The 23585-nt window shown below is 38.7% G+C and overlaps 1 protein-coding gene across 1 annotated transcript in view; it reads left to right on the top strand.

Moving 5' to 3' along the window:
* The window catches only part of LOC114649363 (prominin-2-like), a 123633-nt gene that overhangs the window by 38664 nt on the left and 61384 nt on the right, over positions 1-23585 (top strand). Inside the window, exon 10 of the mRNA XM_028798865.2 lies at positions 21982-22045. Coding sequence (XP_028654698.2) covers positions 21982-22045 — 64 coding nt within the window. The remainder of the gene's footprint in view (positions 1-21981; positions 22046-23585) is intronic.

The raw sequence follows: 23585 nt of genomic DNA, 5'->3' as shown, positions 1-23585 counted from the left end.
GAATCCCTTGAAAAGTAATAAATGAGGCTTCTCCTGGGCATTACGATATGCCATGTAGGAAATGAGGAGCCTGATCTGGAGAATTAATTGCCACCAGGATATGTAGTAGGACATAATCAGGAGCACATCATTTATACAACAATGGGTAAATGAGGGGTACAAAGATTGCAGAATATTTTAAAAGGCATGTGATCAAAAAAATTTAAAGAAAGTTACCTAAAATTATTCCCTAGGAACACACACAGGGGTAAACTTGCAAAGGCACTGATAGAATGTGTAGCAGATGCCATGGCCTCAGGAGTCTGGAATTTTCTCTGATTTCTCCTTAAGCTCTCCCATCCATCAAGATCAAGTGACTTTATTGTCATAACCATCCTGACACAGTGGCACGAAATAACCCAGGATCACAGTGTAAAATATACATAACCACAGGACAAGTGCAAGAGAGGTAAAGAACTATCCATGATGCCCACCTTCTGTGTTCCAGACTTGTAATCCTCACCTTGAGGGGCAATGACAGCACAGCCATCTGAAGGCACCTGAGCAAAGTTAAGTGAGCTGATCAGGAAACAGATTCTCTTGTTCGGTGTCTCTAAAGTTCAGTTTTATTTGGTTTTATACAGCATTGTGTGAAGACTGTTTAGATAGGGGGTGACAACAATACCCCGAGTGAGAAGTACAATTCCTCCTTTCCATAATGCAGCCTGGTGGCACATCTCAATTTGCTCTTCTGCCCAGGAAGCAAACAGATGAACCCCCTATGGGATCTTTTTTTATGACATTTTATGTGTTGTGCTTGTTCTGGATTTGTTTCTCCAAATTGGATCTTTTGAGTTGAACTGCAGAAACTAAATGTTGTTAAAACAAATGTGCAAATGGTCGTCTGAGAAATAGCAAGGGGTCAATATAGAGAAATAAGCAGTCATTAGTAATCAAAAACGTAAAATTTGTTGTCATCATTTTCACATAGTCAAAGTGAAATAAAGCCTTTTTTAATTTCTGGAATGCAGAAGAGCTACTTATTTGAGTGAGCTTCCTATAGTTTTACCCAAAAGTTGGATCAAGCATGCTGAGCATGCTGCCATGTTTTAAAGGGTCACTATGAGGACATCATTGTCATGATCTGCCCCTTGTTTTTAATTTTCTGTATAGTTCCTGGGTCTCTAAAAATAATTCTTCTTAAACACCCCCATCCATCATGCTAATGGTGAAGGCAGATTTTAACTTCCACCCTGACCACTATTTTTATGGATTATTTATTGACCTATTTATTGAAAGAAGAAACATCTCCGCACTTTTGTTTAGAATGCTTTGTTTGAAGTGAAAGCACTTTGTACGTTTTGCGCCATCCCTTGCTCTGTGTGTGTGTGTCATTCCTCGTTGCTCAGTCCTCCCTCATTTTCATGACTGTTGATGCACCAGGTTTAAGGGAGCATGCCAGCTGTGGGCAACCCGGACATCACAATGTCAATGGGCTTCGGTGTACTATGACCGGCAATGGATATAGCAACTGTAATCATCATGGCTGCAGCCAAGCAGAACACAACAAGCAATCACTGCGACTACACTAAAGCAAGTAACAAAATTACATTGACAGAATAAAGGTAACATTTATTAACAATCAAAAACAGACAAAAGTCTGAAGATGCCAAAAAGTGGCATTCCTTACAGTGATTAGAAACAGGAGTTGCTACTGCTGACAATACCATTTTCTTTCTTTTTTTGAATTATATTTAATGTTCGCGATATTGTGTATGTTTGTTCCCGTTATTTTGGTACTATTCATGCATTGCCATCGTCTCTGCTGGTTTTCTATAGGTGCCAGCATTTTGTTAGCTGCTTACACAGATGCCTGCTGTCGAAAATTACCAAACAAATTAGGAAGGCAATTATGTCACAAAGATAATGATGAAAGTAAAAACAATAAATATAATTAAAAAAAAAAAAAAAAACAGCACAGGGCGGCATGGCGGCACACTGGCACAGTGGGTAGCGCTGCTGCCTCGGAGTTAGTAGACCTGGGTTTGCTTCCCGGGTCCTCCCTGCGTGGAGTTTACATGTTCTCCCCGTGTTTGCGTGGGTTTCCTCTAGGTGCTCCGGTTTCCTCCCATAGTCCAAAGACATGCGGGTTAGGTGTATTGGCAATCCTAAATTGTCCCTAGCGCATGCTTGGTGTGTGTGTGTGTGCGCACCCTGCCCGGGGTTTGTTTCCTGCCTTGCACCCTGTGTTGGCTGGGATTGGCTCCAGCAGACCACCGTGACCCTGTAGTTAGGATATGGCGGGTTGGATAATGGATGGATGGATGGAAAAACAGCACAGTAATCAACGGGTTCCTCAGTGTGCAGTTCTGTTGTAGGTGGTAAAACAAATAGGAGAAAATGACTGGCAAAATTAAACTGTTTCTATTTAGGCCTCCATAATTCACTAATAATGATGCCCACCATATTAAGTTCAAACGTCTATACATGTCCCCCCATATTGCTCTTCTGCGATTCCTTGCACAGAACTTAAATGCAAACCTTGCATGTCTGGGGAAAATTTTGTCTAACAGACAACTGACCTCTTAAAGAGCAATCAAGTTCAATGAGCAAGTGAGTGAGAGATGCTGAGTATAAGTTGTAATGTGAAAAGAATGAAAAGAATATAAAACCACTCTGTAAATAACAATATATCTTGGGCGGATTCTAATTTATTGTTGAAATGCTACCCCAATTGCTAATGCAGAGTACTCTGCTTGTGCAGCTGCATCAGCTCCTGCCAACATTTTATTGCTCCTTTCCACCATTTGACCTTTGCACTTCCTTTAGACTGTTTCCAGACTCAGCTAGTGCACTGTGGACACTAAAACAAAAAAATTACAGTTATGTGAATAAGCACACCCCCTGAAATGTCTTTTTTTCTTTTTACAACATATATGTATATGGTCATATCAAAATATGATCTTCATTTAAATAATATCTTTAGATAAAGGTGATGTAATTGAACAAAAAACAAAATGGTAATTTGACTTTGCAATTGTTTATTTCAATGATGAATAAACAGATATGCCATTTCTGTCTGTGAATATAGTAAGCACCCCCCACCCCTCCCCCCCCATGGCACTAATAGCTGGCATCACCTCCTTTGGCAGAAACAACCTCAAGTAGGCACCAACCTAGAAATGTACATCTCTGACAAAGTTTTTCCAGCTCCTCAATTCAGAATTTTTCCCTTGTGTGATGTTTGAGGGGTGTCATGAATTTCAAAGCCCCCCACAGCATCTCAGTTGTTTTTAGATCCCGTCTTTGAGTTGATCATTCAAGAACCCCCCCAATTTCTTTCTTTTCAGTGGTTTCTTGGTGGATTTACTGGCACATTTAGGATTATTGTCATGCTGGTCTCACATGAGCCTCAGGCACCCTCTGGTAAAATAAAAATTCATTGTGAATTTTGTCATGATGAGCTGCTCAGGTCCTGATGCAGCAAAGCAGCCCCCAAACCATGACATTTCCACCACTAAGCTTAATAACTGGTATCAGGATCCTTGGGTTTGGTTTTCACCAAACGTGTTTTGGTACTATGTTTTTTCTGTCCAGTCCAGTCCAGAGTATATTGTTCTAGAAGTTTCAGCCTTTGCCTAGGTGTGTAGCCTTGCCCTGATGTTCTTTCAGGACAGCAAAGGTTTCCTCTTAGCACTCCTCCCTTGGTGATCTAATTTGTACAGCCTCTTTCTAAGGGTGGATTCATGCACTTTGACGTCAACAGTACCAAGAGTTACCTGTAGGTCCAATGATGGAATTCTGGGGTTATTAGAGATTTCTTTCAGCTTCTAGTGTTCTGCTCTCGGGCTGAACCTTCGGGGAAGGACTGGCCTGGCCAGGTTGGCAATTGTTTGCAAACTTCTGCACTTGTAGATGATGTTCTAGGCAGTGGAATGTTTCATTTCCAATTGTTTGGAGATCTTTTTAAATCCCTTCCCTGACTCACAGGCATCTATAACCTTTTCTGAAGGCTTCAGACAACTCTTTCAATCTGGGCATGGTGATAACACACAAAAACAAAGAGTGAACAAAAGTAAATGTCGAAGGTTTAAATAAGAAAGGTTAATCCAAGTCCCTCTCTAATGATATTCTAATCATTTGCACTTGATCTGGTGTACTTCATTCTAATTTATGTATCCAAGGTTGTCATAAATGTAGGGATGTTCTTACTTTTTCCACATGCAAAATTTACATTTATGTTTATTGTATTTAAATTATGCAATGGACTACAAAATGTAAATGTGGCACAAGATTTATTATATTATATTGCCTTAACCTAAAGATGCTGTTTAATGGACAATCACATTTGAATTTGTCCACAAATGTTAAAAGAGAAAAAAAAACATTTCATTGGATGTACTCACTTATTACACTCAAGTCTAAATTAAACAGGCTGGGCAGGTGATCTGTGGGCCTCCAAGTATCTAACCTACCCTTCTGGCCATCAATGAAATCAACAGTAGATAGATAGATAGATAGATAGATAGATAGATAGATAGATAGATAGATAGATAGATAGATAGATAGATAGATAGATAGATAGATAGATAGATAGATAGATAGATAGATAGATAGATAGATAGATAGAACTTTATTTGTCCCTGACTTTCCTCAGAAGCTCTTTAAATATTTAAATACATAAAAGGTAAATAAAAGTGAAGGTCTGTGATATGGTTTGCATATCTATAGACAGATCTCAATTAAAGGAGAAAATGAATCATGTACCTTAAAAAAGTCTTTTATTCCTGAGCTTTTGACACTTACCACATGTCCTCATCAGAAGAAAATGATTAGACATGCAGGGTTAGGGTTAGGTTTAAACATGCAGGAATCAAAGGCAATATATAACAAATGAGTTGATGGGAGGAGGTGGGTGTGTGTAAGAGGGGTGCATTATTAGATAGATAGATAGATAGATAGATAGATAGATAGATAGATAGATAGATAGATAGATAGATAGATAGATAGATAGATAGATAGATAGATAGATAGATAGATAGATAGATAGATAGATAGATACTTTATTAATCCCAATGGGAAATTCACATTCTTCAGCAGCAGCATACTGATACAATAAATAATATTAAATTAAAGAATGATAATAATGCAGGTGAAAAACAGACAATAACTATGTATAATGTTAAATGTTAACGTTTACCCCCCCGGATGGAATTAAAGAGTCGCATAGTTTGGGGGAGGAACGATCTCCTCAATCTGTCAGTGGAGCAGGACAGTGACAGCAGTCTGTCGCTGAAGCTGCTCTTCTGTCTGGAGATGATACTATTAAGTGGATGCAGTGGATTCTCCGTAATTGATAGGAGCCTGCTGAGCGCCCTTCACTCTGCCACAGATGTTAAACTGTCCAGCTCCATGCCAACAATAGAGCTTGCCTTCCTCACCAGTTTGTCCAGACGTGAGGCGTCTTTCCTCTTAATGCTGCCTCCCCAGCACACCACTGCGTAGAAGAGGGCGCTCGCCACAACTGTTTGATAGAACATCTGCAGCATCTTATTGCAGATGTTGAAGGACGCCAGCCTTCTAAGGTAGTATAACCGGCTCTGTCCTTTCTTGCACAGCGCATCAGTATTGGCAGTCCAGTCTAATTTATCATCCAGCTGCACTCCCAGATATTTATAGGTCTGCACCATCTGCACACAGTCACCTCTGATGATCACTGGGTCTATGAGGGGTCTGGGCCTCCTAAAATCCACCACCAGCTCCTTGGTTTTGCTGGTGTTCAGTTGTAGGTGGTTTGAGTCGCACCGTTTAACAAAGTCATTGATTAGGTCCCTATACTCCTCCTCCAGCCCATTTCTGATGCAGCCCACGATAGCAGTGTCATCAGCGAACTTTTGCACATGGCAGGACTCCGAGTTGTATTGGAAGTCCAATGTATATAGGCTGAACAGGACCGGAGAAAGTACAGTCCCCTGTGGCGCTCCTGTGTTGCTGACCACAATGTCAAACGTGCAGTTCCCAAGACGCACATACTGAGGTCTGTCTTTATTTATTTATTATTTTATTAAGGTGGGGTTCAGAGGGTGTTAGTCTCAAAGTGTTTTTTATTGTTTGGATGTTCTCTTCTTTTTGAGCCAGCATGTGCTGGGTTCATGTCCAAATGTCTGTTAATGGCATTTTCATTTGATAACCACATTTCAGCCATCTCTCTGACACTCTTAGTATTTGCCTTGAATTTGACTTAATCTGTGTCCCAGTTAAACGTATGCCCGGTTGAATTGATAATGTGCATATATCAGAAACCATGGGTCCTTCCTTCTGAGAGCGTTGCGATGTTCTTGTACACATGTTGTGAGTGTTTTAGATGTTTGTCCCACACTTACTGCTTGGCATTTTCTGCATGGTATACTGTACACTGCGTTTTGTGTCTCTGCAACAGATTTCTTCCTCTTGGCATTGAAAAGAACTGTCTGCAGAGTGTTTCCCAGTTTATGCGCTACTTTAATGTCTGACCTAGAGAGGAGCATACTGTGGTTTCTGATGCGCCACGGTAATAAGGAAGACTGCACTAAGTAGAATGGGATATCTGGGAAGTCTGGGGTGTCTCCTATGTAAGCATTGTTTGATAAAACATTAACCGAGCATATGCAGGCTTAAAAAGAACAACATCCAAATAATAAAAAACACTAACTAACACCCTCCGAACGCACTCTTACTATTCCAACCCTCTTTGTTTTCCGTAAGTCTAATATTTTTCCTCTGTTGATGATGCATGATAGGTGTTAAAAGCTCAGGAAACAAATGACTAAAAAGACATAATTAATTTTCTCTCTTTATGGATTTCCATCTATAAATAGATAAAAATATATATAGATACAGATATACAAACATTATTTTATTTTTTTTATTTCATTGATTTTATTAAAATCAAATAACATTCCATACACATAACTCAAGTTTTACAAAATGAAAATAATAAAAAAGGTTCTAAACAAATCAATCCCCATCCCTGAGTAAGAGAGCTAGGCCAGCAGTGTAAAAGTTAGTGCTAGTGAAGATAAGTGAATAGATAAATTAATACATGAATAAAGATAAATGGAGTAAAAGAGGGGAGAGAACCTCCATCCATCCATTATCCAATCCGCTATATCCTAACTACAGGGTCACGGGGGTCTGCTGGAGCCAATCCCAGCCAACACAGGGCGCAAGGCAGGAAACAAACCCCGGGCAGGGCGCGCAGCCCACCACAGGGGAGAGAACCCATCGATCCATCCATTTTCTAACCCGCTGAATCCGAACACAGGGTTACGTGGGTCTGCTGGAGCCAATCCCAGCCAACACAGGGCACAAGGCAGGAATCAATCCCGGGCAGGGTGCCAACCCATTGCAGGACACACACAAACACAAGCTCCAGCTTCCTTCTCACAACCCAAAGTTGAATTCAATGGGATACAGAATGGATCGATGATTAGCTAAATTCATTAAAAAGGCAGCTTGGTTCATTTTGAAACTGAGCACCGCTCACAGTGTTTCTCTTTATTGAAGACAGAGGTGACAACTCTTAAGATTTCTTTTGTCCCCCTGTGTTTTAGTTGTTGCTTCATTATACTCTAATTATTGAATTGATACGCCTTCACAGAGGCCCTAGATACCAAAATAAACTCTCTAGTCCATTGGTGATGTCTGCGTGACAAGAGAAGTTAGCACCTCTGCAGTGCGGCTGGCTGTCAAGGAAGGGGAGCCAAGGCAGCAGCTAACAGAGCACAGCAGGGCTCCCTAAGGTTTTCTTCAACTTCCTCACAAGTCTTTATTTTTGTTTTGTTTTTTATCACTTTATTGACTAAGCATTGGAATTTTCCATGGGACCATGTGGTTCTCCTGTACAGCACATCATTATACGTACATGCTTCAGCACTAAGTACTAAAAAGAAGAACTAAGTTCACCCATCTTTTAATAAACCTCAAAAAAAACCCTTTTGAAATACACTAGAATTAAGACTTGACTAAAGACAAAGAAATCTGCCCTAGTCACAGTCAGGCATTATAAAGGTGTATTGACATTGGTATAAAGGAGCCCCAGTAGCGTTTTTTGACACATTCCACTAACTGAAATTGTTAGCTAAAAGTACTCAATGCCAGTGTGCCAGACAGAGATCATGCAGCATTGTTCATAATGGCTGCCAGTTCAGGCTCAAAGCTGCAAACACCCAACCAGGATGGGATTTTATGTCCATAGCTGTTTTTTCCAATTCATGGCCACAAGGACCTGGGACCCAGTAGAACTTGATGCAAGACCCATCAGAGGAGGCATTCATACACACACTTAGTCATATCAAAGACATTCGGCGCTGCCATCCTGCATATGTTAGTGAAACAAGGAGAACATGCAAACGCCATACAGAGAGGCCCTGGACTGGGAATTGAATCCAGGACTTTGGACCTTTAAGACAGATCTGCTACCCACTAAAGCACACTTACTTTCTTTCTTTCTTTCTTTCTTTCTTTCTTTCTTTCTTTCTTTCTTTCTTTCTTTCTTTCTTTCTTTCTTTCTTTCTTTCTTTCTTTCTTTCTTTCCATTTCCTATGGTTATTAGTTTTTTTTGTTGACTTCAGTCTTCCTTGAGGTTGTGAGATAATGAGGCACAGATCTTAATTACCCACTAATTTAACCCTTGGGACAGCAAAGCTGCGTTGTCAAGAGGGAGCGGCACAACTCCACTATTTTTCTCCCACTGCACGCTGTTGCTGGGTTACCAATGTATTCTGTGGTCACACATATGAAAATATTTGGACTTTTTGTGTTCAGAATTGATAATAAATATGAACAACAAATGCAACAATAACTCATGGGGTGGTCAGTTCTTTGAGCTTCACATTTTTAACTGTTTGATTATATGATTAATATCTCAGTCAAAGAAACATTTAAAATAAACTTAACAAACACATTTTATAGCTGCGAGAAGAAAACTAAGGTATCAGAATAAAAACATGGGGAGAACATATAAACAGGGCACATAGTTCATGAATCAGGGTTCAGATCCAGACCTTCTTATAACTGCAGTGCTATCCACTGTGCCACCATGTTTCACTTCAGTTTAATTCAAGTAAAGTCAATGTGTGGTCTTTATACTTTCAGCTCATCATATATAGTAGCAGTGCAATTAAAATGCATGTGTTAAATAAAGTCCACAGGAATATGCTACAAAGTAGGGACTGTAAAGTGAACATATTTTAGTAGGTCCCTATAAAAACAGTATTTAGTGTTTCTGTGCATTATTCTACTAAAGTTGATTCTCTTTATGCTTTTAGGATTCAAGCAGTACAGAATAAAATGAAAGAACTTTATTTGTATCCAGAGGGAAATTTGTTTTTTCACAGAATCCCTTAAAATAAAAAAAAATACATACATATACAGTCCAGATCTAATTATGCAACTGTTTGACTGACAACCGTCTCCCCGCCATTTTGGAGTGCAGGGCAGGTACTGCCATCTATCGGCAACAAAAAAAAAATTTAAGTGAACTCTCTAAGTGCAGGGCAGGTGCTGTGAATCCTCTATGTAATACACTTAATAAGTTATAGCGTAATGAAAATTGCATAATTAGATCTGGACCACCCTATATATTGAGAGAGACATTGGGAGCATGCACTGATTACACTGCTATACCCACCACACAACAAACCACCCAGATTGGGACCCAAGTGCAGCAGTGCAACAGGTGACACCTCAGCACCACACTGGAACAGTGTGAGGTTTTTTACAGTGGCTGGAGTGCCCATCCTGCCACCAGTCCCCAGGTTTTCTCAGCAGGTTGGAGGACCTGCTTGCAGGGCTGGATGCAATTTAACATCATACCCAGAACGGAGCAATTACAGATTAAGGGCCTTGCTCAAGGGCCCAACGGAGTGGAATCACTTCTGGCTTTTACAGGATTCAAACAAGAAAACCTCTGACTGTCAGTGTAGATCCCTAGCCTAAGGGCCACTACTCCACCCCTAAATATATATATATATATATATATATATATATATATATATATATATATATATATATATATATATATATATATATATATACACACACACTGTGTGAATGATTAAACAGGAAGAAAATTTAAAACAGAAAGAACATGTCTGACTTGCCAGTCCCAGTGCCGGTGTGGCATTATACAGCCATATTGTCGTTGGTATGACGAACCTCCAGTAGCCTTTCTTGACACACGTCTGCTGAGTAATTTGTTGTCTAAAAGTCCTCAGTGTTAATGTGTCAGTCACAAGATGTGCAGCATTTTTCATAATGGCACTCAGTTTTGTTTTAATCATCTGCTTTGCTATGATCTACAGGGGTTCCACAGTGTGACCCATAACTGAGCCGGCGCTTTTAATTAACTTGTTAATTTGGTGGGCTTCTCTTGAAGTGATGTTACCAGCCCAGCACACCGTAGTGTAGAAAATCACACTGACCATCATAGAGTTATAGAAGATGTGAATAGTGTCACTTCCCACATTAAGTAAATGCACTCTCCTAAAGAAGAAGACCTTGCTCTGCTCTTTCTTTTATAGTTCCTCTATGTTACGAGTCCAGCCTGTCATTGATTTAGACTCCCCAAGTACTTGTAAGAGTGGACCATCTCTACATCCACTCCTTGACATAGAGGGTTTTTTGGTACAGTGAAAGTCAATAACCAGTTCTTTGGTTTTGCTGATGTTAAGGTGCAGACAATTCTCTTTACACTAAGAAACAAAAGTTCTCCACCTGACTCCTATACTCTGTCTCATCCTCCTTATTGATACGCTTCATTAGGATCATTAGGCTCATGTAACAAATTCATTTAGACACTTGAGTCTACTTGGAGGAATATTTAGGAAAAACATGGGATAACATAACATGCTATAATCCACTTAATCCATTTCAGGGTTGTGGTGGCCCAGGACCCTCACAGGGTACCAGTCTACGCATGACCCTCTCATGCACACAGCCACTTAGGGAAATTTTAAAATCAAGCACTTCTTTGTGAACAATAGTAGAGTCCCTAAGGGAAACCTACCAGACTTTGGGAAAGTAAACTCCTGTCACACAGTGACTAGGCATGTGTCTATAGCGCTGCAGCACGCTACACACTGAGCCTAAAACCATGAGATGGAGTTCCATTTTTTCTTCTTAGATAAGTAAGATCTTGGTGATAAGTAGTGAGGAGCGAACACCACTGAATTTGCTTTGGCACAGGTTCATCAGAAACATGAAAATGTTTGAGTATTCTAGCAAAATGCATTGAAGTCAATTGGGAATTAGAAACAGAACTAGTTTTGACTGGATTATAATGGTGCAATTGTCTTTCATGTGTCCCCAAGGGATAGGGAAGTGTCGGCCAACTATGCTGTGTGAATTATTATAGCCAGAAATGTAACCTGAGCTGTGAGGTTACAGTGCTGACCACTACACCACCATGCCTCCCTGATATAACATTATACTCCAAGTCCTTTAGCTCTTTGTGTCTCCCAAGCTCCTATCAGTATAACTAACTAAAAATCTGCATTATAGACTCTGGGGGGCTGTCTCTGTCACTGCCTGATGTGCACCACATAGCAAGGAGCATAATATGCCTAATCCAGCAGTGAAGACACAACATACAATGAATCCATGCAGAACAGCAAAGTATTTTAATAATATTCTCATTATGTTTAGCTAATGTACCCCTCAATTGAAAGTTTTTTGATTTTTTTTAATGCAGGTGGGGTTCAATTCTTGCTAGAGTATCAATAGGGTGGTGAAAACACATATGCGTGCATACGCAATAAATTATTCTCTAGGGGCAGAGCCATAAAGTGTGAGATAGATAGATAGATAGATAGATAGATAGATAGATAGATAGATAGATAGATAGATAGATAGATAGATAGATAGATAGATAGATAGATAGATAGACGTGAAGGGCACTATAGGATGAGTGAACTGATGTCTTCCGTGGTCTATTGTCTTTTACATCGCCCCTTCCAGGGACGCTCCCAGAAGAGGCCATCCTCTGAACTGCCTACCTAGGCTCTGCTGCATTCTCTATGCTTCCAGGTTCCCTTCATGAGAAGAGGATAGGCCATAACACATCTAGAATTCCCCCTTTGTAGTGTTTTCCCCACTTCCCCTTTTGAGTGGTCACTGCAAGAAGACACAATACTAATAATGACATACTCCATGCCCAAAAAAATAGCTGCATCTAGAAATTGTCATCTAATCGACATAAAAACAGCAGCCTAGTGGACTGATATGACCATGGATATCTCATACTCACGTGCCAGAGTGTGTTCTGTAATGGACAGGCATCCCATCCAAGGTTGGTTGCTGCAATGGACCTCATCGCACTAATTATCCCATAAACACAGATCCAGAGAAACAACCCAGACAGCTTAACTAGATAAGAAAACAAAGGGATCAAACACATTTTAAAATTTAGGATTCAAATACATGCTTAAGGATCCAGTCTTTACTCATTAAATTATACACTAATTGAAACATAAGGCTTTGAAGTTGGTGAGTCTATGGCTATTATAATTAAGCCATTTTATTAAACTTTATGCTCCCTGTGTCCTGATATGTTTCTGCCTGTGAGCAGACACAAGTATCTGTCTACCACCACTTCAGGGCACCATTTTACACTACCTCTGAAACTCTAGCACTACAGTACAGCAGCATTCCAAACAATCTAATTCCAGCAATTCCAAAATAACAATTAAATGCAGAACAAATCTGGGAGAGGCTGAATCAGCATGGGATCTGAAAATTATTATTATTAGTGAACATACACACACCTTGAAAAGAGAAAACGAGATTAGAGATGATGTGACTCTAAAAGAAAGTATAACAAAAAGAAAAATGCAGGCTGTCATTTTGAAAGTGGATTAGAGGGAACAATAAAAAGAAGGAAGGGATAGCTGGAGGATAGATGTGTGAGATGTGCTAAAAGGTATTTGCCAACAAAAAAAAACAAATCACTATTATCATTACTCTTCCACTTTAGATGCTATCTTCATTGACATGTGAATAAATGAAGTAGCTGGCTTGTACTGACTTAACCCTCTTGTTTTTATTATATGCCAAGAAAGTAGATAAAAGCAAACAGGTGAGCTTGTATAAGTCTAAATCTTAACGACAGATACATTTTAATGGCTTTGAAGTGAAGATTCCTAAACGGTGGGCTGGTGTGACAGTGAAGTTGTTACCTTTGCTGCCTCACAGCGTCTGAGTTTGAGTGCCTGTCTGTGTGAAGTGCACACATTGTCTCCTTTTTCCATAAAGGTAGAACTTAAACTGTTATGTTTCAGCCAGAATTCCTCTCCTGGCTGAGGTGCAGATCTTTGTTTTATGTCTTCTTTGTTCATTTTGATCCTTTTATTTATATTAATTTTATGTATATTTATTTGCGTTTTTCTTTGTATTTCATTTTGTCTATGTATCAGTGTCTTTTGTTGAGGCTATAGAAATGGAAATGCTTCTTCATGCTTTAATCTCATCACGCATTGATTTTTATAATTTTCCTTTAACCTGTCTAAGCAAATCTGGTTTAATTTGCCTTCAGACCATTCAAAATGCAGCTGCCAGGCTTTTAACATGCTCCCGTAAGTGAACTCACATTTCTCCTACTGTAATTTATTCTCTTTGCATTGGCTTCCAGTAGATTTCAGGATACATTATAAAATTCTCATACTCACTAAACAGAGCCCTGCATGATTAGACTCCTCAATATTTCTGGATCTCCTGCACTATTACACCATGAGTCAAGACCTGAGATCCAGCCAACAAGGCCTTCTTTCTGTCCCCCTCTCACGGCTGAAGACACGTGGGGATTGCGCATTTCAATCTGTTGCTCCCAGAATGTAGAACAGTCTTCCTCCTGCACTGAGATTGGTGCAATCGGTTGAACAGTTTAAAGCCCAGATTAAGACTTTCCTTTTTGGAACAAGCTTTTTGGGTAGTTTTATTATTATATTTTTGCTTTATTTTATTTATAAGTTCTTTGTTCTTTTATTTTATTGTGCTGCACTTTGTGACACCTGTCTGAGAAATGCGCTTTATAAATAAATTTTACTTACTTGCTTATTTACTTAGCAAGTTACTTGTTATTTGCCTTGTGTTTTGTGGGTGGTTCCCCATAACAATAATAATTCTTTGCATTTATATAGCACTTGCAGGTTAAGGGCCTTGCTGAAGGGCCCAACAGAGCAGAATCCCTTTTGGCATTTTACGGGATTCGAACAGGCAACCTTCCGATTGCCAGTGCAGATCCCTAGCCTCAGAGCCACCACTCCGCCACAATGAGGCAAGGCCACTTGCCCATCACCACTAGGATCTGATTAATTTAATCCCACTAAAGCAAGGGTTTCCCATTGTTCCTAGCGGTTCATCTTGAATGCAATAGAGAGTGGTGAGTGTTTCTTGTGATTTTGCGCTGCCTTGTCGTGAACTGTTCCAAAAATGGCCATTAGAGGGGGAAATCCCATCTAAAAAAACACCCGGCTACTAACTCAAAGGGCCACACAGAATCTTTATAAAATAAAATAATTATTCTTCACTTAAAATGCTCTGAAATAACACAAAGCTTCATACAGCATAGAAAAGGCAAAAGGAATTGCCAGAAAAGGCAATCCAAGGTGAACAATGTCCCTGATAAAGTAATACAAGGCAAGGTCAAAACAACAGAGAAGGAGGTTAAAAATATCCAGTAAACAAAATAAACACCACAAAAAAATAAGGATTCAAGATGAACTCTCCTTTATAGGGCTGAGGACAGTCCCTGGTGGTGATGGGCAGGTGGTCCACAGTTTACACAGTAAACTATGCAACATTCCATGATCTGCTTCTCGTAACTGCAATGAATGTAATGCAGTAAAGGCCTGGCAAAGCATTAAAAAGGAGGAAACCCAGCATCTGGTGATGTCCATGAGTTCAAGACTTCAGGCTGTCATTGCCAGCAAAGGGTTTTCAACCAAGTATTAGAAATGAACATTTTATTTCCAGTTATTTAAGTTGTCCAATTACTTTTGAGCCCCTGAAATGAAGGGATTGTGTTCAAAAAATGCTTTAGTTGCCTCACATTTTTATGCAATCGTTTTGTTCACCCCATTGAATTAAAGCTGAAAGTCTGTACTTCAACTGCATCTGAGTTGTTTCATTTAAAATTCATTGTGGTAATGTACAGAACCAAAATTAGAAAAAAGTTGTCTCTGTCCAAATATTTATGGACCTAACTGTATGTATGTATATATATATATATATATATATATATATATATATATATATATATATATATATATATATATATATATTGTGAAGCCCGAGGCTGAGGGCGCATACTACTGCCCTAACCCTGACACAGACAGGCTGAGACAAAAGTTGCCACACACCACACCATTTATTTACAGTAAACAGTCCAGTATATTTCAGCAACAGAGTCCCTTCTCTTCTGCAGTTCTTCCGTCTCCACCCCTATATATTTTTTTTAACTCATTTTTTTAACTAAAACATCACTGTGAACTTAAGAATATAATGTTTATATTTAAATAGGAATCTTTACACACAATTTTTATTTACTGTATGCTCATGTATGCAAATAACACAATCAACCTATCCAATCAATGCACAAGCTTTTCCAGCGAGAGATGGACTATGCACAATTGCTTTAGCGTGCCCAGAGTGAATCTCACAAATGGTGGTGAGCAACAGAGGATGATATTTTCTAAGTTAAGTGTTAATGGATGTCCATTTCGGAAATGATCATAGTCAGAGTTAAATCAGCTTTTAGTAATTCACTCAAGAGCTACAGTCCTGTTGCCGTTTTGATTGTTTAAATTTATTTCTCCATGTCTGTGTTTTCTGTACAATAGTTAGATGATTATTATTATTGGCATCATCATCGTTATTGTTTTTCGTGTTATTGTTGGGCTGTGATAGGTCATCAGACTTTAAGACGTTAAGTGACTAAAGTCATCTGTGTGACAGGCAGTGACTTTTCTTCATTTGTTTATGTTAACTGCACAGATTTTAATTTCTGGATCATCTTTAGAAAGTGCATCATCATATTCATCAAGTTGATGTGCAAGACGTCTGGGTGCTGCATCTTTATCTAATTAAAGCCATACAGTACATAACAGATTACTAGATTTGAATCATAAGTACACTGAGTGTCATTTGTATATTTCTAATAAGAAACTATGGATCACTGGTGATTTCTTTACTGAAGGCACACAGCAGTGCATTTCTAAGTGGCAATATGGAAATATATAAGAATACAAATACAAGCTCAGAAAGGTAATGATAGCAGCCAAATGTCAGTTTTAGAGTAAACCAGAGATGCAAAACAGCAGCTGCAATTTTCACACAAACTTTGGCAAGGACTAGAGATGTTTATGGGCTACAGAACAAAAGCTAATCCAGTTTCTGTCATGATCTGTTGAATAAGTTCAGTTTTTCCCAGCTGTTTCTTGGCCTCTATTTGAGGATGGATTCTAGAGAGTGTGAGGCCAAGGAATCTAGTAGTTTTATTCATCTCTTGCTTCTTTGTGTTTTTAATATTGTTAGATATGATTCATGTTATTCATATGGACATTGCTATGTTGGAGACTGGTTACTGGGATGTGAGGCCTCATTGCTGGGAGGTGTTCCTGGAGGTTGTCTGTTCTGACATCACTAGTGTGACATTTTAAAAAGGCAGTATCATAAATTCCTAATTATCCAAGGTTTGGATTTGTGAAAGAAAAAGTATAAATAAAAACCTTAGAGTTCTTTCATATTCTTATTTTTTTCATTTACTACTGTAACCATAAAGGGGCATTACTGAGACCCAAATCACAGATACACTTTTGGCTCAAATAAAGGGTTTTTATTTAGTTCCAACACCTTCTTCACAAGAACACCAGCAAAAATTTCCTGTTCATCTGATCCTTTCATTATGGCCTCCTGGCCATTATGAAACCTTCCTTTATCCTGGACGGGATGCCTGTACTTCTTTCCAGGTACCTACACTGCTTACAACAATTTTTACTGTTCTCTGCTTATAATTTATATCTGTTTTTTGATAATCTGTATATATAAAATTGTATAGGATGTCTGTCTGTCACAGCAAAACTCACACACCTCTTGGCCTTTGAACCTTGCTCTTGATCTTCAGTTGGCAGTGTGACCAAAAGGGTGCCAGAGAGCCCCAAACCACAGATGCAACAATACAGCACACGTTATATGAATAAAATAAAGGATTTTTATTCTTCCAAGCACTTCTTCACAAGGCTCTCCAGGAATTGGCCACAATAACAATACACTATAATAACAATAACAAAACAGTTCTTTCTCCTTCCATCCTCTGATGAGTGTTGCCTTTTGTCTCCTGACTCTGACTCATTGATGTCAGGCTGCGGGCTCCCTTTTAAGCCGGACCCACGAATGCTTCCGCTGCCACTCCATGTCTTCCAAGATGTACTTCCAGGCCTTGAAGAAAGTAGGGAGGTACACTACCAACAACACCGTCTGTCAACACCCAGGGACCCCAACAGGGCTGCACTTCCAGACTCAGGCTCTCAAGCTTCTCTGCAGGTTTCCCCATTGGTTTGCCATATTAGGACCACTGCCAGCTGGTTTATGAAGGATGGAACAGCTCCTGACTCTTGGCTTCTGCTGGTCCATCCATTATATCATGCTGACCCGAAAAAAAAGTTATTTTTTCATCCTGCTGGCCACTCCATTTGTTGTTCGACTTTGGACTCCCATTCATGTAAGAAACCATCCTCCTTCCCACCCAAGATGTCCAATGTCCTCCTACAACAACTTATGCCGTGACACACGCAATGCGACCCATGATTTGGATGACTGACTCACAGCGGCCCCGAAATTTGACTTTGAGTCCCTCACTTGGTCATCTGTCATGAAACGAATGGCAACACACAAAGCAAATGGAGACTTTGACATAGTCCGAACCCTGGCAACATGCAGAAGAAAGTGACAGTGGTACATCAACAAACAACTCCCAGAGCAAAACAAAGTGATAACACACTGTTACAGCTCATCTCACAGTTGGAGTTATTTCACTGACAATGAATGACAAACGATATGACGACAACAAAGTGCCACACGTACCAAAACAAGCAATCAGCCTGACCTTCCGCATGAAATGTGATAAACAATTTAGAACAGGGCGGTCTTAACGCATGGGCATGCTGGGTAGTTGTCTGGGGGCAATCTATGTATGTTGTGACTTGCTGAGTGATTGTGTAGCTAGGGGCCACAGTGCACTGCTTTGCCTGGGGGCCTATAATGCTGTTAAGACGGCCCTGACTTAGAACACATACACAGTATCAGTAGCTACTTATCTTTTACACAGGGTCCCTTATGAACTTCTGATCACGCTTGCTTTGCACTGTATTGCTCTTCAAAGCTGCCTCCTGCACAATACTCGTCATCAAAGCATTAAATGAACTCCATATTTTGCATAAAGGTTTTAGTACAGTTCCTGTTGTGCAGTGGAAGCTCAACATATGAAGGTAACCGGAACCACAAATAACCCAGAACTTACATTATACTGGAACTCATTTGCTCCTTAATACAAAGTTCCTATGGTGGGAAACACATAATCACAACCTATTTTGATATTATATTTGATACCATTTACTCCGCAACATTTGCTCCATCATCGTGCACTTCATTTTATTATGCAAACTATACATGACATTTACTCTGAAATGCACAGTCTTTAGTGTTTCAAAAAAGCCAACATCGTTTTCCACCTGAACATCACCGTTGACTTCCCAATATGAATCAGCAAAACATGTTAACTGCTTTTTGAATTAAACAAAAAATTTTAACATAGCAAAATTATACAATGAAGCTATGCCACGATTGAACAGAGTGAAATCTGATTTTTAACTATAGCCCATGGAAATGCTGTTTTTTAGAATGTGATAGAAAGAAAAGACTGCTTTTCAGTGAGTTAAAGTAATTACTGTTTATTTTTGTGGATTCCTAGAAATTTATGAAAACCCATTGTATAATAAGTCAGGGCTAATGTTTGGCTTTTTAATCATTTTTTTGCTTTGAATGAGTCAAATTGAAATCGCCATTAGAGTGTTACCATATATTGCTATTGGTGATGTCCTATACAAACAGGAAAACATAGTGCCAACATGTTTAAAACTCATATTAGGCTGTATCATTTTATTGATTGACCTCTCCCTTTTCAATTCCCTTTTACTTAAGAAGTGTAGGTCTGCATGTTTCACTAGTTAAAATATAAAATTAACAAACATAGCATGACAAGGTACTACAGTACATATAAACGTATACACTAAGGTTTGTGGGCTAAGTATATACAGACCCTACCTTAAAAGCAGTGTCAAAAATATAAGCTGCAAGTACATTTCAGTTAATAGTAAAGGGTGAGATTTGGAAGAGCAGCATTGTTACACATGCAGGAACACAGTCATAAAATGATAAAGTATATCAATAATGTGTTAATGAAAGTATTGAATATTAAAATTAATCAAAGTTGGAGAGAGAGTCAGAGATCCACAGAAATTGCGCCATAGTGTTGAATGTAGTATAGCTGCACTTGAGGATACAGAGAAGGGCAAAAAGTGGATCTCAGCTCTCTCATCAGTTTATAAGAGGTAGGTTCAAGTTCAAATGTATCACCACATGTACACAGCTGTTATAATTCATCCAAGGTTCCTCCCCAGGCTGGGGTTCAAATCTTTTTTTTAGGTCTTCTTTGTTCGTTTAAGATTTTTTTGTTTCTATTATTTATTTATTTGCATTTTTTTGTTCTTGATTTTGTCTGTGTATCAATGCCTTGGTTATGTTCCTTGTGTTTGTGGGTGATCCCCCAAGAGGTGGGCTACATGCCTATCACCTCCAGGAACAGCCCTCAGCACTATAAAGGAAAGGGTTTCCCACAGTTTCTGGTGGTTCATTCGAATGTGCTTAATGTAAATTTTTGGATTTTTGGATGACTTAGTGTTATGAATGGTGACATTTCAAAATCTCCAAGTAGTGGGGCTAGCTTCAGAAAACCACAAAAAACTGCACCTTGCACTGCGCTGAATATAATAAGGCCTCACCCCAGGAGGTCACACCCCAAACACAACAGGCAAGCTGTCAGGCCCACACAGGCCCAAAGTTGGGAACTATCTTTATTTTTAAAAAATCAAAAATACTTTAAAATATTATTAGAAAACGTAGGCCCATGATAACAGTACAAAATTTATTATTGATGGATTTATTTAAAGAATTCAAAATAAAGGAGCATAAAAGGCAAGGCAGGTAAAAAAGAACAAAACATATAGGCTTTACCTGAAATGTGCAGGAAAGACATTATAAATCACAAAATAAAGACAGTAGCTTTAAACAAGAGCAGGGTTAGAAATCCAAGAAATCTAAAATTCAAAAACCAGTAATCAAAATCAAGATGCAATGCAGAAGTTTCAGTACAAGCTGAATTTCGTCCTTTGATATGGCCCGAGAAATCCTCCAGCTACATCATCAGGAAGACCCGCCTCCTTTGGCTCCAGTTTAAGGAGACAGAGCAGATTACTAAAACTAAAGCATCCAATATTAATATAATTCAAAATACAAAGTAATACGTAAGCACAATATTAATAGAAATACAATATGACATAAATAAAACAAAAGAAAAACCAAAAATAAGATTAATAAGATATTATAGAAAATAATATTTATAAGACAAAAATATTAATTTTCTTAGTGTTAGACCTGTGCATCACTTAGGCTGTAAAAACAGTGCTAAAAGCAGTAGTCCTGAGCATCACTCGGGCAACTATATAGACTCGTCTTGCGTAAGCATCAGACCCGAGGATTACTGAGGCTGTAAAAGTGCCAACAACGTTAGTGCAGATCGTTACTCAGGAAACGATATACATGTATATTGTGCTGTTCAAACGCTGGAAAGAACATCACGCTACTATTGTCCCTAATGTGATGTTGGATTGTGTTTTTCAAGGTGCTTCAAGATATACCACACAAATGATACATTTTGACAGTATATACAATATTAGCATTATTTTTATTATATTATTATTATTATTCATTATTATTATTATGTGTATTATTATTACACTTTCTACACTTCTGAGTTTGTAGTTTTAGTGTTTTGCACATTTTATAGAAGAAAGATGAGATTTAATAAATATGTAATTTTTTGAGCCAAAAAATGCAACATTTTTATGTTTTTTTAAGGAAAAAATGTAATGCTAAGGAGATTAAATAAACAAAAAGCATGCTTGAGCCAGGGATGAGATTCTGGCTAAAGCATAACCCTTTAAAGAGTTTTGGCATGTGTAAAATTTTATTCTGAACTTATTTTTTATTGTGCTGTGCATTTTTGTCATATTTAAACAATTTTATCATTATTTAAATGGTTCTGCAATGCCATTTTATTTAATGTCATCTTTACTAGAAACCATAATTTTGTCTGTGTTCATTGGTGGTAGTGGTCATGTTGTTGTTGGTTAAACTCCCATATTGCTCTGACATGATGGCTGTACACACTGGTATTATGTATTGACAATGAACAAACCAGTTTCTCCATGTTTGTCTTTCCATGTAATTTCGAAATCAGATATTTTGGTATGTTTATTTTGAGTATGAGTTGTTATTAGTGTTTAGGGCTTTGGTAGCTGTCTTTTAGCTTCAGGCCTTTAGTGGTAGGTGTGCACCAAGAGAAGTTACTGTGCCTCGATAGGTAAGTGATGACTTCAGATATTCAAGTGTTGGAACTGGCATGCCTGTTTCTAACAGGAGGGCATCAACACTGAACTGAGTGAGGATGATGGATGTTTAGCATTGGGCCCCTGTGTACAGTGTTTTGGACCTGGAATATTTTGTTATTACTTACTGCAACAGAGCCAATGATTTGTCTTGCCATTCAGGCTGCTTTTATTACACAGGTTTATCTTTTTTGATTTGGAAATAAAATACAATCTTGACAATTTTTATTATTTTTTTTTACAGGGGAACCAGTCATTCAACAGCATCCCCCAGAAGGCTGTCAATCAGACCAACAGCACCATTGAAGGTAAGCATTCACTACTGGCACCATTGCACCCCTCAGCTCTAGGGCCTGTGGCTCTATGAGTGGTAATAAAGTTGGAATACGCAATACTGTCCACTCTATGATGTCTTAAAACTTAATAAATTGCCTTCTGAATGATATCCTAGTACAGTTTTCATGTTCAGAGCTACAGTATATTTATTTGAGTGCAGCTCTTAGAATCAGAGCACAGGCGTATAAACTGAGTCACTGCTGGGACAAAATGTATACCATGAATACTTGTTCTTAGCAACTAGGCCACAGTGTTCCTGTAAAGAAAGAAACGTCTGTGTAGCAATCAGACAGCCAGCATATAAACACAGTAACCATGTGAACATCCACACTCATGCTAAATATGTGCACTTAAAATGCTGACATCCAATACTATGACAACAAGAAATATGACAGTGAAAATAAGCATACCACTGTGCTACATACAGTAAATGAAATCACAAAAAAGGTAGACATCAAAATAAATCAGGCAATTTGTCAAGCGTGATACTTGTTTTATTGTTCGTCCCTTCACGGTGACTGGCTCAAAGTTAGACACACTTGAGTTATTCCCCTATTTCCCTCTAAGGCACATCTCCTTTGTTTTATTGACATCTGTGTCGGCCATATCAAGTCATGAGACTCAGCTATGTGAAGAGTGCCATATGATTTGCAACTTTAATTTTATTTGCGATTAGCCATGTGGCTGCATAGCTTCAGGAGACATTCAAATAAAGTCTGGTCCACAATGTTTGTGTGGAGCTTTGCATTTTCTTCTTGGGTGTGTTGGGGTTGATTTCCAGGTATTACCTGTTTTTCTCCAACTTCAGAAAAAATTAGTGTTTCTAAATTGGTATTTTTGTATATGTGTAAGTGCAATTATTCTTTCTTTCTTTCTTTCTTTCTTTCTTTCTTTCTTTCTTTCTTTCTTTCTTATGAACAAAACCTGCTCAATTCACTTTGCCTTGAGTTCAGCAAAAATGCAGAAACGTTTAGAAATTTTAACAAACTCACATTGAAGTCAACAGGGAGGGAGAAACCTTGAGTTCTAGTTTTGAGAGAATTATAATAGTTCAGTTGTCTTTTAGGTGTCCTACAGGGTAAGGAAGCATCTGCCAACTATGCCGGACTATTGTGGCCGAAAATATGACCTGAGCTAGCAGTGCTAACTGCTTTGACTCCCAGAAATTAAATTATACTCCTTTTCCACAATACTCCAAGACCTTTATCTCTCTCTATCATGATGACTAACTAACAACCATCATTGTGATTCAAGGATCAGCACTATATACTCAAGGGGCTGTCCCTAAGACTACCCGATCTGCACTGCACAACGAGACACATAGCATGAAAGGAGAGGGTCTAGCTGGAAATAACAAAAGTTCAAGGGAATCCTTTTTAATATGGCTTACGAGGGTTGACTGGGTTCCGCACGGAATTTTATCGTTTGTCGAGTGTCAGCCTGTCGAAACCTGTTCTGCTGTGTAGAGGGATTATTCAAGTGGTTGCATGTTTTTGTTCAGATGTTTTGCTC

This window comes from Erpetoichthys calabaricus, chromosome 1 (assembly GCF_900747795.2).
Source record: "Erpetoichthys calabaricus chromosome 1, fErpCal1.3, whole genome shotgun sequence".
Classification (NCBI taxonomy): Eukaryota; Metazoa; Chordata; class Cladistia; order Polypteriformes; family Polypteridae; genus Erpetoichthys; species Erpetoichthys calabaricus.
The sequence above is the reverse complement of the archived record's forward strand: the minus strand, read 5'-3'. Positions and strand labels throughout refer to the sequence as shown.